Source organism: Oryzias latipes, chromosome 17 (assembly GCF_053564925.1).
Source record: "Oryzias latipes strain Hd-rR chromosome 17, Olatipes_Hd-rR_3.1".
NCBI classification, from domain to species: domain Eukaryota; kingdom Metazoa; phylum Chordata; class Actinopteri; order Beloniformes; family Adrianichthyidae; genus Oryzias; species Oryzias latipes.
The window spans coordinates 4,985,811-5,002,408 of NC_136253.1; the positions used below are offsets into that span (position 1 = coordinate 4,985,811).

General features: G+C 40.3%; 1 protein-coding gene across 4 annotated transcripts; it reads right to left on the bottom strand.

Moving 5' to 3' along the window:
* Positions 1–227: 227 nt before the first annotated feature.
* Positions 228–16,598, bottom strand: LOC101162710 (potassium inwardly rectifying channel subfamily J member 10). 4 transcript variants are annotated; one of them, XM_004078576.4, is made up of 6 exons: positions 16,284–16,598; positions 9,944–10,289; positions 6,415–6,626; positions 6,200–6,331; positions 3,403–3,580; positions 228–2,736 (listed from the first exon to the last, which is right to left on the bottom strand). In XM_004078576.4, the coding sequence occupies exons 2-6, from the start codon at positions 10,287–10,289 to the stop codon at positions 2,351–2,353; spliced, it is 1,254 nt and encodes a 417-aa protein (XP_004078624.1). In that variant the 5' UTR covers positions 16,284–16,598; the 3' UTR covers positions 228–2,350. The 4 variants fall into 4 exon arrangements, with proteins under 4 accessions (XP_004078624.1, XP_078790339.1, XP_011484308.1 ...); XM_078934213.1 differs by having other exon boundaries at positions 9,944–10,257; positions 16,284–16,539; XM_011486006.4 differs by lacking the exon at positions 16,284–16,598 and adding an exon at positions 14,640–14,852.

The window sequence follows — 16,598 nt, forward strand, 5'->3', positions numbered from 1 at the left end:
GAATGGGACTTTATGATAAAGAGTTTCCTCAAACTGTTTAAATTGCCATCAGAGGCTAAGATAAAAAATGTTTGTCTGTGGTATAGATGCATAATCATCTGACTTTTATTGTTATATTGGTGAAACGATCAAGCAGAGCCTTTGCCACATTGTCTACCTGATTTGCTTTCATTTATGTGTTTAAAACAGAAAAAAAGGGATCAAAAAAGAAAAACCCAGTCACAAAGTTTTACATGTAAATCAGCTTTATTATTTCATGCCCTACAGAATAATCTTAGATGAGCTCAACATTTGCAAAGTGATCACAAAGGTAAGCCCAGAGGTTTCTGTTAAACAAGTAGACTTCAAAGATAGGTGCAGTTTCTACTGCATCTGTCATCAACCACGGTCTGTCTGGTTTCATTCGCCATTTCTAATCATCAAAGTTTTGCTGTCACATTCTCACAGATCTATTATTTCTGTTCTTGATCACTTCCATCAGTGGGCTTGACTTTAGGCCATTTAGTGCTACTTTTTGTGTTAGTTACTCAAATCTGATTGCTCCTAGATTTGTGTTTAATTACAATCTGCATCTCTGACAGTTTTCTACACCAACTCATTTAGAAAGAGTGAAAGGATTTCAGCAAAGCCACCGAGACACAGAAGAGGCAAATATTGGCTTCATGAAATGTAGTTCTGTTATTGCAAGTTTTCATTCACTAACTTCAAATGAAAACAATTTTATATAAAAAGTCAACTAACCTCCTAAAGGTGCACATTTACAGTGTTACTCACCTACTTTAAAGTGCAAAAAAGTTGCTGCCATACATAACATAAAGAGGACCACTTCAGTGAATATATTCTTATTGAAGAGCTTCAACAGGAAATGTAATACTAACATAAGAGCAAGTGTGTGTGTTTTTGACAGTAACTTGAGCAGAACTGCCTGCCTGTTTGCAACGCCATGAATGGAGTTGGTCTTGATAAATATCGTTTTCTTTTGGGTTTTATTTCATTCAGACATAAATTTCTACTCTAAAAGTGGGGGGAGTTTCCCTTCATCTCATTTGCATCTCCAAACCACCCTGTATTTTCCTACAACTTAGAGATTTTGGAAAATTTGATGAACTAATTAAATTTGTTCTTTGCAGTTTTTATATGTAGCCCAATGGAACATGAACATAAAGGCCTAAAACTGGTTATTTTCCACACACTGCTTTGTTTGTAGGTTTGTTTTAGTGCAGGGGTGGGCTCTTAATAAAACTGGAATAAATGAAATTGATAATCCATATTAATGTTTTATTTTCCGTGTAATTCTGGTGTCTCCTCATAGGTGCTGCACTACAGTTAAATTGACCTTTGCTTAGGTGCAGAAAGTTATTTTGCATTTATGTGTGTTTTCCCAGTCTGAAAGACATGTTTCCAATCTTCCCAACATCCCATGAACGCAGCATTTCTCTAAGGTTATGTCCGAATTCCCTCCCTACCATCTAAAAATGATATAGTGTGGGACTATGTATTGCTGACTTCAAAAACCCTAATAACCTAATAAATATAAACATTTTATAAAGACTACTGTGTTCTAAAGATGAAAACTTGGATGGTTTATTCACATGATATATCATTCAAACTCACTGCGGTCTATAATTACTAATCTAGTGAGCATTGATGCACACTGGTTTCTACAGAGACCTCCGAGACATTTCTAGGACACTGGATTTTGGAAATGTTCATTTGGACAGCACTACAAAATGGCGAAGACACCATATAGAGCACTAAGAATTGAGTAGTGAAAGACGCAGCCTAGGTTTGCGTTTTTCCCTGAGGGACCAGTTGCACCCATTGTTGCACCCATTGGTGCAACTGGTGCTAAAATGAAAACAAAAAGCCACACATTTGAAATAAAAACTCCAGCCGGTTTTGTTTTTATATCAATTTTGAGTCCAAATTAAAGCATGGCTGCTGTCCAGATTTCATGTGATTTTTTTCTCTTATGAGCTGGGTCCCTAAAACACTCTGATCCTGCTCCGACCCTTCTGTCAAAGTTTGTAACCCTTTGTGGCCTACGAGTCCAAAGGTTTGCCCACCCCTGGTTTAGTACATGCTTTCTCTCAATTTGTTTTAGGTAAAGGGCTCATACTACATGAGAAATGAATAAGCATGTTTAGATGTAAATACTTCCTGCAGTTAAGTTGGATGTTATCACCATGAGATTCCAGTCAAACCAGTGTAAAGCATGAATTATTCCAGAAGAATTATTCCCTTAAATCCTTTCCATCCAAGTTTGGTCTTCCAGTCTATTTTGAAATATTGTTTCAAGGATGTTCTGTTGATGGTAATCTCACGTTGCCTTCCTTGACAGTTTTTCTCTTCACACGTTGCTGACACGAACACTGAGAGAACCGTCCCTGCCCCGGCCACGCTCCTCGCCTCGCTGCTCCCTGTAGCTCTGCTCCAGGCGAATCTTGTCAGGATCCAACACCTCAGACACCAGCCCGCCCCCGTTACTCTGGAGGCCAGACGGTGTGAGGATAGGGCTGGTCTTGGTCTTGGCGACTTTGTCAAAGAAGGAAAAGTCTGCCACGTATTTGCCTGATGGGGACAGAGAGACTACGGGGGGGAACTCGTAGCCCCAGAGGATTTCATCCGGCAAGTAGGAGGTACGAACCTGGCAGGTGGCCGAGGTCGGCTCTACTGTCGCACTCATTATCACTAGGAGCTCAAAGTCGGCCAGTTCTGGATCTGTCCAGCCACCACCTGATGAAGAGGTAGAGAAATGTTCAACAAAACCCGTAGAAGGTGAAAAAGACTAAGGCTACGTTTACACTGGGCATGTCAAGCGCGTTCACTCGTTTTGTTGATTTTAATTGAATGCAATACGCTTCCATAGAATTTGTTCTTGAATTTCATGAAAAGATAAATCTCCAGCAGGCTTTTATTGTAATAATCAATGTGTCAATGTGTTCCAGCCGCAAATAGAAAAAAGTACATTATTCGAAAGAATTTCATAACTACTGGTACCTCATCTGTAGAAAATGAATAATGGTTTTAGGGCAACTCTCCTGCTTGTTTTAACATGCCCTGTACTGGAAGGTTCTAATTGGCTAGTCCCACCGGATCCAGGTAATCAGAGCAGACATCTGGAGAGCATGCACCTCACCAGCCAATAATGCCTGGATGTGCCTGTACTGGTTTAACCTCACCTTCTCTGTGATGTCCAGTATTATATTTTGGTTTGCTTTAAACAGGGAAGCAATAAAATATATTTTCATACCCAACATTCATTGTTTTATTTCAATAGTATGGATACACATTTTTATTTGTTTAAACTGGTAGAATTTGTTTTTAAGTCAATGAGATGTTACAAAAAGGAAATTACGTTTTCCAAAATCAAAGAATATTACTCTATAATAGCAAGCTTACCCTTGGCAGCCCAAGCTCGCAGAGGGCTGTTGTCATCGATGATGTGGCAAAAGGTCAGGGGCAGGATGAGGAAGGGGCTGTCGCTGGAAGTGTCCACTTGGAAGGGCACGTTCCTCTGATCCAGACGAACCGTCTCTCCTTCCTTCGTCAGTGAAGTCTGGAGCAGTTTGCCAGTTACCTGAAGGACAGTAAACACTTGTTATGTCCTGCAGCAGCAGTCCTGGACGGCAAGGACCAGATTGTTATTGCAACTCTTTGTTCTTACTGTGCCTTTGAGCAAAATCTAGCCCCCGCCACATACTCAAAAACTCACCAAAATTTGCACACACCTAGAACCTGCTGAAAATAAATTTTGGGCATGGTGAACGACCCTCCGAAAATGATGACATCACAGCAGGAAAAACTTTCAAAAAATGAATGGGGGCAAAATTTCTTAAGGGGCTCAAAAAAATTTTTATATCCCCTAATAAAACCAAAACCCACACGTCAATTGTAGGGGCATTTGAAGCTGTAGTGATGTTAGAAAGTGCGTTTGTAACCCTTGTGCTATCCTAGGCACTTTAACGTTGGGAGTTGGGTCATCTAGACCCACTAGACAGTGCTCTGAACCTTTTTTCTTCAATGATTTGTGATCTTCACTGGTGTCCATGGGTTACATGAAATCTTTCCACCTTTATCCACCTTTGTCATGGTGGGTAGAACACGTCAATGTAAGGGGGGGGTCATCTAAGGTAGAACAAGGGTTAAGTAAGAGCCCTAGCAGCTTAGGGCTGGCTATCCCGCTTGTTTTTGCATGACTTTTTAAAGTTATAAAATTAATGTTATTATGTATTTTCCGAGCGTTGGTGTAAACGGCAGGCGGCTACTGATGACATTATTAAGTGGTACTCATGTCTGAATCTAAAGATACTATTTTCCATATCTTTCCATTTGAAGAGATACAGTCCCTGACAAAAGTCTTGTCGCTTATCCATTTTGTAGAAACAAAAGCGTATAACCTCACTGTTAATGAATCCACTGGTTTTAGAAATGTCTCATATGAAAGCTAAAACCCTCCCAAATTATGTTCAATATACTAAAATAAAATTGCTTCACTGAAGAAAGATTGATCATTTAATGAGCACAGAAAGGTCACATTTTGACAAGACAAAAGTTTTGTCGCCTACAGAGAGTAATGTGAAAGTTTAACAAATAATTTAATTCAAAAACAAAAATATGTTGCATAACATCAATGAATTAAGTAGTGCTACTGTGAGATCCATATTTAATATCTTGTATGACTTCCATGAGCTTGAAGGACAGCATCCATGTGGTTTGACAATGATTCATACAATTTATCGATGAAGTCATCAGGAATAGCAAAGAAAGCAGTCTTCCATGCCTCCCAGAGTTCATCAAGATTCTTTGGTTTGGTCTTCCATGCTTCCTCTTTCATTCTACTCCAGACATGCTCAATGATGTTCATGTCTGGTGACTGGGCTGGCCAGTCCTGGAGCACCTTGATCTTCTTCGCCTTGAGGAACTTTGATGTAGAGATGGAAGTATGCAATGGAGCACCATCCTGCTGCAGAATTTGACCCCTTTTATGGTTGGGAATGTAAGAGGTAGCTAATACTTCTTGATATGTTAGGCTATTGATATTGCCTTCCACCCTGCAAATGTTTCGCACACCCCCATACTGGATGTAACCCCAGACCATGATTTTTCCGCCACCAAACTTAACTGTTTTCTGGGTGAATCTTGGGTCCATGCAGCTCCAGTTGGTCTCCTGCAATATTTGCAGCGGCTGTGATGTAATTCAACTGAAGACTCATCTGAGAAATCCACCTTCTGCCACTTTTCCAGCGTCCATCCTTTTAGCAGGCTGTGGGCCTTGGCAAATGCCACACGTTTTTTCAATTGCCTTTTGTTTAGTGCTGGTTTCTGGGCACTGATTCGACCATGGAGGCCATTTTGAGACAGAATTCTACAAACTGTTCTGGTTGACACAGGGACTTGAGGTGACCAGGCCTGGTGGAGCTCTGCTGAAGTGGAAAAGGGGCTGGCCTTGGATTTTCCAACCAACAAACGGTCCTCCCGAGCAGTTGTCTTGCGGGGTCTGCCGGACCTGGGCTTGTCAAAAACATCTCCAGTCTCTTCAAATCTTTTCCTTATTCTTTGTACTTGACGCTGAGACACATTGAAGGTGTCAGCCACCTCAGCAGTGGATCTGGTCTTCAGCCTCTTGATAATCAACGCTTTGGTCTCAGGGTGAATCTTAGGCATGTTGTCAGAGGTCAAGTTGCAGTTGATGTGAAGGCCTGGTGTGCTGGGGTTCTTTTTATACACACCCACTAATTGATTGATCAGTAATTGATCACAGGTGAGGCTGTAATCTAGGATTGGGTGCATCATATGACAAGGCGACAAAACCTTTGTCTTGCCAAAATGTGACCTTTCTGTGTTCATTAAATGATCAATCTTTCTTCAGTGAAGCAATTTTATTTTAGTATATTGAACATAATTTGGGAGCGTTTTAGCTTTCATATGAGACATTTCTAAAACCAATGGATTCATTAAAAGTGAGGTTATACGCTTTTGTTTCTACAAAATGGATCAGCGACAAGACTTTTGTCAGGGACTGTACATGTAGGAGTAGGGAGGGGTAGTGTTTAGAAACACTAAAGGTGACCCCTATATGGACTGGAAAGTTTGTGTCAATATCACAGCAGCTTCAGTGAGCTTGTTGCATACTGCACGTTACATACTGCACGTTGATGTTTGAAAAACCAAACACTTTTCTTTTCCCCGCACTCACCTGACACCCGAGCAGAAGGCTCTTGCGCATGTTTGCCACTCTGATCATCAGGCAGGGTTGACCCTCAAGAGTGGACACCACCGCATGCTGGCTGAACTTCACTGTTCCACCTCGCTTCTTTGGTCGCGCCACCTGATCAAGGTAAACTTAGTCAAGTTTTTCAGTCAATTTTTAAGTACAGTATTCACACATAAAATAGGATCCGATTTGGCTACCTTGGCCAAAAAGGTGCCAGTGATGAAGATCTCCATAAGCATGGTGATGACAAGCTGCACTATCAGCAGGATTATAGCAATTGGGCATTCCTCAGTGATGCAGCGGAAACCATAACCAATGGTTGTTTGGGATTCCAGGGAGAAGAGGAAAGCTCCTGTGAGAGTCTGTACCTGCATCACACAGGGTGTGTGGTTCGATGGAGGGTCAAACTCTGGAGAACATGATGAAAAAGACAACCACAGCTCAACATGTGGTAAACTATGATGATATATATATACAACTTATTTATGAAATATCGTTGTTGTAAACGAGTCAAAAGCAGGAAAATAATTTTCTACAAGGAATAATCTTAGAGAACATAAATAAAAAGCTGCTGTTATGGAGGATTGAAACTGGCGGGTTTTGTCTGTACTGGACAAAACCCGCATTATAATGAAATAATGCAATTTCATTATGTGATTTAGTTTTACCATTAAGCCCATTAGCCTCTGAAAGTGCTATGGTTTGAGTGTCTGACTGTGCCAGCGTTAACTCTCTACACATCAGTAGCTGTCTGAAGAGCAGAGGTGAAGGAAATGTATGTTAAATGCAGACATTAAACAGATATCTTGAAGAAATTGGAACGTGTGGTGCTGAGTGTGGTTTTGGTGCAGCAGTCAAAACTGTTCTTTTTGGTGCCAAGCTTGCTGGAGCTCTGGTTTACCTTTGTTTTTTTTACATACAACGGAAGTGTGTGTATTAACAGGAAGTGTGTGTGTAAGACAATTCTGACACTTTGACACTTCACACTTTTAAATAAATCTTTTAAACAACAAGTACAATACATTGAATTGACAATTTTAAACATTTAATTTCATGAATTTCATTATTTAAAATACATTTGAAAACCCTGATCAGAATGAAAGCCAACTATTAGGACCATAGTGACTGTAATTTAATTGAATGAAAACTGCTGCATAATGCTGTAGGGTATGACATTTAATTTTGTGACATATGCTTAAATGTGTAAATTGAGAAAAATTTCATAATATACATTTTCTGAAGAATTACAATAAATATATTTTTATAAATCATTACATTGTCTCATATTAAAGCTGCGTTCACACCGAAAGCAGCTTTAATGTGATGGCCCACCAATTCGTGCGGCAGACACAGCCAGTTTCAATGTTAAGTCAATGATACAAATTGCAAATTGGGAAACGTGGCGCAGTGCGCTCAGAGTTCAAATACAGGTCGCCACGTTGCGCTAAACAATTAGGGACTCAAATCTAAGCCCGGGACATTTTTAGTGACTCAATCAGCGGCTAGAATACCCATTCAATATGTTAGATTGATCTGACAGTTGTTCTCCTGAACTTCCATTCATCAATTTTTTAACTGTTTCTTAGCTGTATACTTTTCAAGGCAACAATGTTGCCAGAGACTGTCCGGGCTACTGTTGAACGCGGGTACACCCTGGACAGTCTTTCGCAGGGCCCATGGAGCCGGAGCGATCTTGCTCGCTTAGGCAGCCGCTGTGGTTTGGGGAGGCAGCTTGCTCGGGTCTTCTGACCTTGTGATATGTTTCTTATTTTCACCAAAACAATGATAAAGAAGGTCCTCTAATCTTATTCTTTTTCTAATTTTCCCCCCCGGGTCAATGCGGGACGGCAAGCCTTAAAAATGGGTCACAGAGAGACGGAAACACCTCGGAAGCTCGACGTACCGGGAGAATCTCTGAATGATCTCATGACCCCAGACATGAAGACATTATTACCGATGCTTTTGATGCCCTTCAAAATAAATTAATCAGATCTGTAACCCTTGTACTATCCTAGGCACTTTACCACAGGGAGTTGGGTCATCTAGTCCCACTAGACAATGTGTTGAACCTTTTTTCTTCAATGATTTGTGATCTTCACTGGTGTCCATGGATTACAGGAAATCTTTCCACCTTTATCCACCTTTGTCATGGTAGGTAGAACACGTCAATGTAAGGATGGGGTCATCTAAGATGCACAAGGGTTAAACATCATCCATGTCTTCTATGCATTGTAACTGAAACATCGGCAGACACCTCTCCATGTAGCGATCAGGCTGAAAACATTTTGCAGTAGCTCCTCTCACATGCGTCTATGAACACATTAAAGGGCAGGCGCATGCAGCGAATGGTCGGACAAATTTGACACGCAATGTTCGTGTGAACATAGTCTTCATTTTCTGTATGTGTTTGACTTTTATTCTGAGTTAATAGTTTGAAGTTTGTTCTCCTTATATGGACTTCCTTTCGGCTTTTCCCTTCAAGGGTCGCCACAGCCAATCAGCTCGTTCCATCTAACCCTGTCTTCTGCATCCCCTCTTTTTTTTTCTTCTGCATCCTCTCTAACGCCAGCTACCTTCATGTCTTCCTTCACTGCATCTATGAACATCCTCTTTGTTCTCCCTCTAGATCACTTTGCCTGGCAGCTCTTTACTCTTTAGCATCCTTCTACCAATAGATTCACTGTCTCTCCTCTGGACATGTCTGAACCATCTCAGTCTGGCCTCTCTGACTTGATCTCCAAAACCCCTAATGTGCTGTTCTTCTGATGTCCTCATTCTTGATTATGAAAAGAGGAAGATGGCAGGTTTTTACATAAAATTAACCTAGCACCTATAGAGCCAGCAGTAATGTGAACAAAGGAAGTTGTTTACCACTCTGATGCTGTGTCATCACAGTTTCCTTTGTGTTGAAACCTAAAAATATAATGCTGCTAGCACTACTGTCAGAGAAACCCAGAGACCCACAGCGTAGTGCAGAAAAAGAAATGCTGCCTTGATTCAAAGTCTGCAGAAACCAATGGTACTGAATTATACCAGCATATGTATGTTAAATGTATGCATTCATATACATTTACTTAGCCTTTGATGTGATTATGTAGATGTCGTTGGGAGATGATTGAAAACTTTAAACAAAACTCTCTAACATTATTTTTGTATCCAGGTTGAAGCTTGTTTTAACCCTTGTGCTATCTTAGATGATCCCCCCCTTCCATTGACATGTTCTCCCTACCATGACAAAGGTGGATAAAGGTGGAAAGATTTCATGTAATCCATGGACACCAGTGAAGATCACAAATCATTGAAGAAAAAAGGTTCAGAGCACTGTCTAGTGGGTCTAGATGACCCCACTCCCAATGGTAAAGTACCTAGGAAAGCACAAGGGTTACAACACATTTTACCACATGGGGGTCTGCTAGTAACCCTCTTGGGGTTTATTACATAACTCCATCACACTACATTCTGTCCCCAATTGGGAGGTATAGCTGCTGTAGCCAATTAGAGTCCACCATTAAGTAACTAGAAGTGAACCACAAAATACTGGATTTCTTGAAAACCTCTAACCTTAATTGGACATTTTCGATTTTTCTTCTGTTACTTAATATTTGTTTGTGAGAATTTACAGGTAGATGCGCTACACGTGTAGCTTTTATATTTCATTAGAAAGTTTTGGCAGAAAATCTGCTTTGTTTGGCGCCATTCAGTGTGCCGCACCACCTGGAGTCTCACCTAGCAGGTCTCCATGCACCAGTGCCAGTAAGTACCACAGCACACCAAACAGGAACCATGTTCCTGCAAATGTGGCTGTGAATAGAAAGAACTTGTAGCGCCACTGCATTTCCAGAAAGGTCGTCCACAGGTCACGCATGTAGAGCGCACTCCTGCCTCTAACATGCTCGATGCGCACGTTGCTATGCCCATCTTTGGACAAGACGCGCCTTCTTTTCCGCAGAGTCCCACTCCCGCCGGATAAAACGCCACCAAGTAATGGTTTCAGAACGTCCGTCTGCGTCTGCGAGTGGCAAACTTTGTGGGGGGAGGAGCTGCGGGAGCAGGGCGGTGTGGCAGAGGTCATCTGGTGAACGACAGCAGAAACAAATAGTGATTTTTTTCAGAATTTGTTAGTGACTTCTTTTTGAGATACAGTGAACAAAACAAAACGGAGGAAACACATTTCAGAGCAGCACTGACTGCCTGTCAGAGGAGACGGAATAACTATGATGCTGCATTCACACCAGCCTCAGCAACACACTTTCAAACAGCCACTTCCACTTCTAACGCTTACACATCACTGTGAGGGTTTTAAGTCCGTTTAAGGGCTCTGCGTACCAAACGCGCGGCCATGGAAAGCACGCTGAACGTTAAACCTCTTCAAATTTGACCAATCAGGGATTCAGATTTGGTAGTGACGTATGGATGGTGTCCCATTTAATTCACGGAGTATCATCTACTTAAAAATTGATAATGGAAAATAAATTAACAATTAAAGTTTTTGTCCAGCTGGAATTATATTACACAAAGATTTCGATGATTTTTTTCTATTATTGGTGTTTGGTGACGTTCTTGTTGGTTGACATCCTAAGATAATTCAACACTAATGATGAGCTGCAGGGGTCACACAATCTCTGTGAGGTCGCTCAGCATCTGTCAACTTCAATTAATCAAATTACCAAGAAAACAACAACAAAACTGCTTTTTTTTTGGAGGTGATTATTTTCAATACATGATGTACTCTGTTTGTGTACCATATTCATGACTAATGTCAAAATATTGAACTCTGTTTATTTCTATTGGGGATTTAGGGCCTTTTTTCTTTTGGTAACCTGTATCTGCTTTAGCTTAAGTTCCTTTGAGTTAGATGAGTTGATGAAGTTGGATGTAAGTTTTCTTATTTCTATGAGGATCAAAAATTTTCTGTTTTGTTAGGTACATCACTCAAATGGCTTGAGTTTTGAAACTTTAAGTGCAATAAAAAAATATATCTTGATTGCTTTAATCTTTGGATGCCCTTGTAATTAAATGAATTCTTAAGTTCTATAAAACCCTAAACACGCAACTATGTGATTTTAAGCTGATACACAAAGAAGCTGTTAACGTGGCCTGGGGGCTCGGCGATGACCAGACAAAAATTTGGCGATATCAGCCACTGTGGAAAGATGACGTTGGGAAATCTCAAAGAAGTCAAAAGTTTGTAATAACATATTGACATCATCAGTGCATTCTGTGCAATAAAACATAATAAAATCTCCAGTTATGAGCATCTGATAATATTTCCATAAAATAAGACAGATGTGTCAAACAGAAAAAACATTTAAATGTGTAAAGCACATACAAACATGTGCAAACAGTGCGCAACATAGTGTCAGTTTGTTACTGCTTGTTAGCTATCTCGGTCTGAATATTGGGTCTTTAGAGTGCAGAACTAAGCCAGCAGATGTGATGGGCTCGCTGCAAGAAGCAAAAGGTTTACCATTAGTTTTCCTCAAATTTATGACTTTTAGGTGCAACATCCTGCGTCTAAAACTTGACTTTGTTCATGTCACTTATCATTTTTTAACATGAAGCTAGAATGAATTATGGATGTTGCAATCTCCTATTTGGGATAAAAGACAGTCTTGTGATGCAAACTATAAGTAATACGTGTCAACTTAACCACATGCCACATAAATTTATACCTAATGTCAGCAGATCAGTGGGCATTGATCAGCCCAAAAAAAGCATATTTTCCTTAAGCTTTGGCCACAAACACAAATGCCACTGCGCGATGAGGAGGCAGTGGCAGAATCTTCAAGACTAGCTGCCGCAGAATGGTCATGGACATGAACGTAGACGGTGGCCGTCAGTCAGGTGGGGATGACGCCTTTGTGAAATCGGGTGGCAGCTGGGCGGCAGCTGGGCGGCAGCTGGGCGGCAGCAGTTGGATCGCCGGCCACCAGCAGCTCTGATTGAAAGACATGTAAAAGTCTCTGTCCAAATCAAGTGCCACTGGCTGCCAGCCCAGCCCAGGGTTATATAAAAAGGGGCCATTCTGTACCACTGGTCATTCCCAACTCAGATTTTGAGCACACATTATAATCTTATCAATTTAGAAATTTACACATTTTCAGGCAGCATGCCTCCCGAGAAAGAACAATGTTCTGTCTTCTTCCTATTCTTCTCAGCATCAACCGCGGTTCATCAAGAAGCAGGTCTCTGAGTCACGGTGGTGCTCAACGCCATGTGAGTGTTGTGTATCGATGTCGTCTCCCCATTTGGACCCACAGTGGCCAGGATCGACAAATTGTCGTCGCCGGGCCCCCAGGCCATGTTAACAGCCCTTATAGAGTGCTGCGCTGCTGCTACCGTACAATTTCTAACAATCGGATGGTGGCAGTGGGACGGCACAGGAGTAGCTGAAACTTCAGGACTCTCTTTTAAGTAAATTATCGTACTGCTGCCTTCCTGCCACCCCCCTGCCGCTGGACTGCCACCTTGCAACCTCCAAATGTGCCAGAAGGACCACCGACCGATGGCAAAAAGTCATCTGGCCGCCATTTGATTTGATCTTTTTCTTAAAACCTTGGTGGCCGCCGTGCGGAGAGTAGAAAAGGGAATGCCGCTTCTCAATTTCAAATGTTGCCGTGCCGTCACCTGCTAATTTGGCTGAAAAACCGGCATTTAGGTCGCTGTGCTGGGGCATTTTAGGATACGTGACCGTAGTTTAAGAAAGGATTCTTTAAGTTCATCAGTCCACTTTTATGCAGTTCTAAACTGTTCTTTTGGAAGTTGTTTTTCTTTTGAGCTTCAGAATAAAGCACCTTTACAAATCAGTTTGGATGATCCAATCCAATAACCACTTTGTATCTGATGTCATGTTAGATTTTTGTTGGTTGTTTAGTTTTTGGAGTTTTTCTTCATTCATTTATGTTTGAGAAAACTCAGCAGTTCTTTTGTTTTTTTACAGTGTAGAAAGCCTTCATGAATCAGTCACACACTGAAAGACCGTCACTGCTTCTCACACATTTGGCACGCTCACTTACATGTAACAAACGATGCAGGCCAAAGGAGAGGAAAGCCCACAGAGGAGCAAGATGAAGATGAGAACAGAGAAAAGACAGGAAAGCACAATTAGGAAGACGATGCAGAGCATTCATTCTGCTAACTAAATACACAGAGACCCAATTGTGAGTTTGACAAAAGTAGAAGAACTTGAATGAGTCCTTTGAGGTGCTAAGCTTTGTTTGAAAGTCTAAGGTGTATCAAGATAAGGCTTGTTCAAGAAAGCTCACTGTTATGTTTAAGCAAAAAGGCCTTAATGGAGAACAGGAGACTTGGGAGAGAAACTTTGAGACGGCAGGGAAAGTGGGTAGTTAGTTTTACAGGTTTTCTTCTCAGCTGTTTAGTATTTCCTCTTTTGGATTTCTGTTTTAGGGGTGTTGCTATTATTTACATGTTAAAAAACAGCTGCTGACATTTTTACAACATGTTAAAATATATGGAAACACATTTTTAAATGATCCATGGCTACATACTTTCCGGCATATTTTTAAATTAATGTTTTTATTTTGTGTTATAAGATTGCAGGCCTCTAAGCCAGTTCAGTAAAAAACTGTTGTACATGGATGATGATGCAAAGGAAGCAGAAAATGTTTTTAAAAGGTATTTTAGGTGTGCAGTACAGCACAAAATATATACACTCATACAAACATATTTATGTGTGCTTATTTTGTATGTACACCACACCAGGTAGCAAACGTATCAATAAAATATACTTCTGTTTGTCCGCGTTTTTCATAAAAGTAACCTACTTCATACCTAAAATAGTGCCAAAAATATTCAACCCCTTGATGATTATTAATGCATTAACCTGCTTTAAAATTTCCTTAAATTAACGTCTACTTAAAAGCGAAAACATAAGTGATTTTTTTGTTATAGCTGGAAATAAATTCAGGTATCAGGGGGTTAAGACCCTTCTGTCAGGATCCTGCAAATTAATGGGTTTTAAACAAGTTTGTACATTGAAATGATATACTAAACTTACCGAGCTGTAGCCTACTGAACAAAGCTACATTGTCATGTTAAAGAAATAGCTGAAAAAAGATTTTATATATTCAGATCATTTCAAATCAATAAAGAACGCAATTTTTGGGTTCGACCAACCTAAATTACTGCCCACATAATTTAGGTTCAGAGGATAACCAGGTGTGTTTGGCTGTTAAATCCTTCCTTGTCTGATGATCTTACGTAACCAATCAGAATTAATTACCTCACAGTGTTTGGATTATGCAATAGTGGGCTTCTTAATTACTGTGTCACCATGAAGGATTGTCATTCCCACACTCGCACACAGATCCACTTCCTTCAGGAAAAAAAACCTAAATATCAAATATCCAATGGAGAAAATTGGAGAAAATGGGTCTGACATGACGGAAATGCTTTCACCAACCTCTCCAGTCGGAAGTAATCCATCTCCATGGCAACGCCTTCTTTTTTACTGTTTATTGACCTGCAGCCTCAGAGAGCCAAAGCCCAAAACAAAACCAAAAGTTTTCCTTTGCCAGACAAAAGCGAATCTGGATGTTTTCCTGATCTCCCTACCTTCTCCTCCCTGGTTGTACTCTCCTCTTTCCCTCTCTTTCCTTCCCTCTCTTTTCTGTGTACACAGGAATGCTTTGTTGAGGGCAGAGATAAAAGGAACAAAAGATGCCATTGACAAAAACGACTCTGTGCCCATCTGACTGTGTGGACGTGTGTGATTATGTGAGAGTGGGATTGCAGTTACATGCATTTTGATCACTGCATGCCAGCATCTGTAACTTTTGTTTCAAGAGCTGCAAAAAGGATGCCTGCAAGAAAGTTTTGTCCTGTTACAAAAGATAGAAACAGTTTTTTTCTGTAAAGAAACAGCAAAACTATAATATTTGCAGCTTGTTTTGGGGGGGATGTAAGGAAAGGTTAGTAGCGGGCATCTGTCCTGAGCTCTGACAGATCCATGTAAAACAAAAAGAAGGAGGGAGAGATGAAAGAGAGGAGGAAGACGAGAACATAAGGGAGATCTGTAACAAAAGGCCTTATTAGTATTCAGGAGGGAGGCGTAATCCTCCTCCATCGCTGTTTCCCCCTTCTGCATGCACGTGCACGTGCACACACACACTGAAACGCACGCACACAGTCATTCTTTACATTTATTTCTCCCTCTTCGGTACATTGGAGCTAGAAGTGACTGAACATTTCCTCCATTAAAGTAATTAAACACAACAGCATTCGCTCCAAATTCTGTCTTTTTAAATTTGACTTTCTCATCTTCATCTGCTGGTGTTTGTAAAAATGTCTTCTTTTCCTGACTAAAAAACAAACACAGAACACATTTAATAGATGAAAGAGCACAGCAAACATGTTTAACATAGCAGTGATGAAATAATGTGGAATCTCTACAAAATCTGAAACAGCCTCACTTTTCTCTTAAAATGCAAAATGAGCAATAAAGCTGAAACTCTGAAATGATTTTACAATTTACAAGATTTTTTTTAAAGCATCAAACTTAAGAAAATTTTACAATCAGCAACAAATACTTTATTAACAGAAGTACATGAAGTACCTTTGGGAGTCCATGCAGACTCTGCAGACGCCTCTGAATGCGTCCAATGAATCAATTTTGTGGGAAAACTCACTCAAAACATGCACAGATAACATTATGCTCTAAATATGTATTATTGATTTTTTTTTTGTCCTTGCACTGAAGAGTAAAATTGAAAACATGTCAAAAGAAAGGAACTTTATTTTTAAGGTCTTAATAATTTATCATGTTTTTGAAGATTTTACAGTGATGGATTTGAAGACTTTGTGGTTTTATTTTTTTTAAAGGGTAAAACATGTATTTATAATGAGAAATTCAACAAAATCCCTGCTTAGAAGACACATTTTAAATTAATTTAAAAAATGTAAACACAGTCAAATAATGAATCTGATTTATCAAATTCTGTAACAATTTTTCTGTCTAAAATGTGAAAAATAAGCATATTTATTGTTTGAATGACTCTTGATTGAATTTTGGTTGGTGTTGCTCCCTGTTGAGAAATGTTTTGCTTACCTTTTTAGAGATGATTGCAATCTAATTGACCTCTGCAGAAAGGGTTTAGAAGCCAGAAGCCTCAGCCTTTAGTCCACATGTCCTCTTTGTTTCTATACACATGCTCACAACAGACAGTTATTCTGCAGGAGTTATTTCAGCAGCCTGCACCCCTCGACGTGGCACAACGCTGAGTAGAATTATGAAGACAGTCATTGGCTCATCGGACAACCATTTTGGACCCAAAGCCCGGTCTCCCTGCCTGCAAATTCTTCCAAAGGCAGCCGGACTTGGCTTTATAAAAGGCTTCCCTCTCCGGGTTTCCCCCTGTGTCCC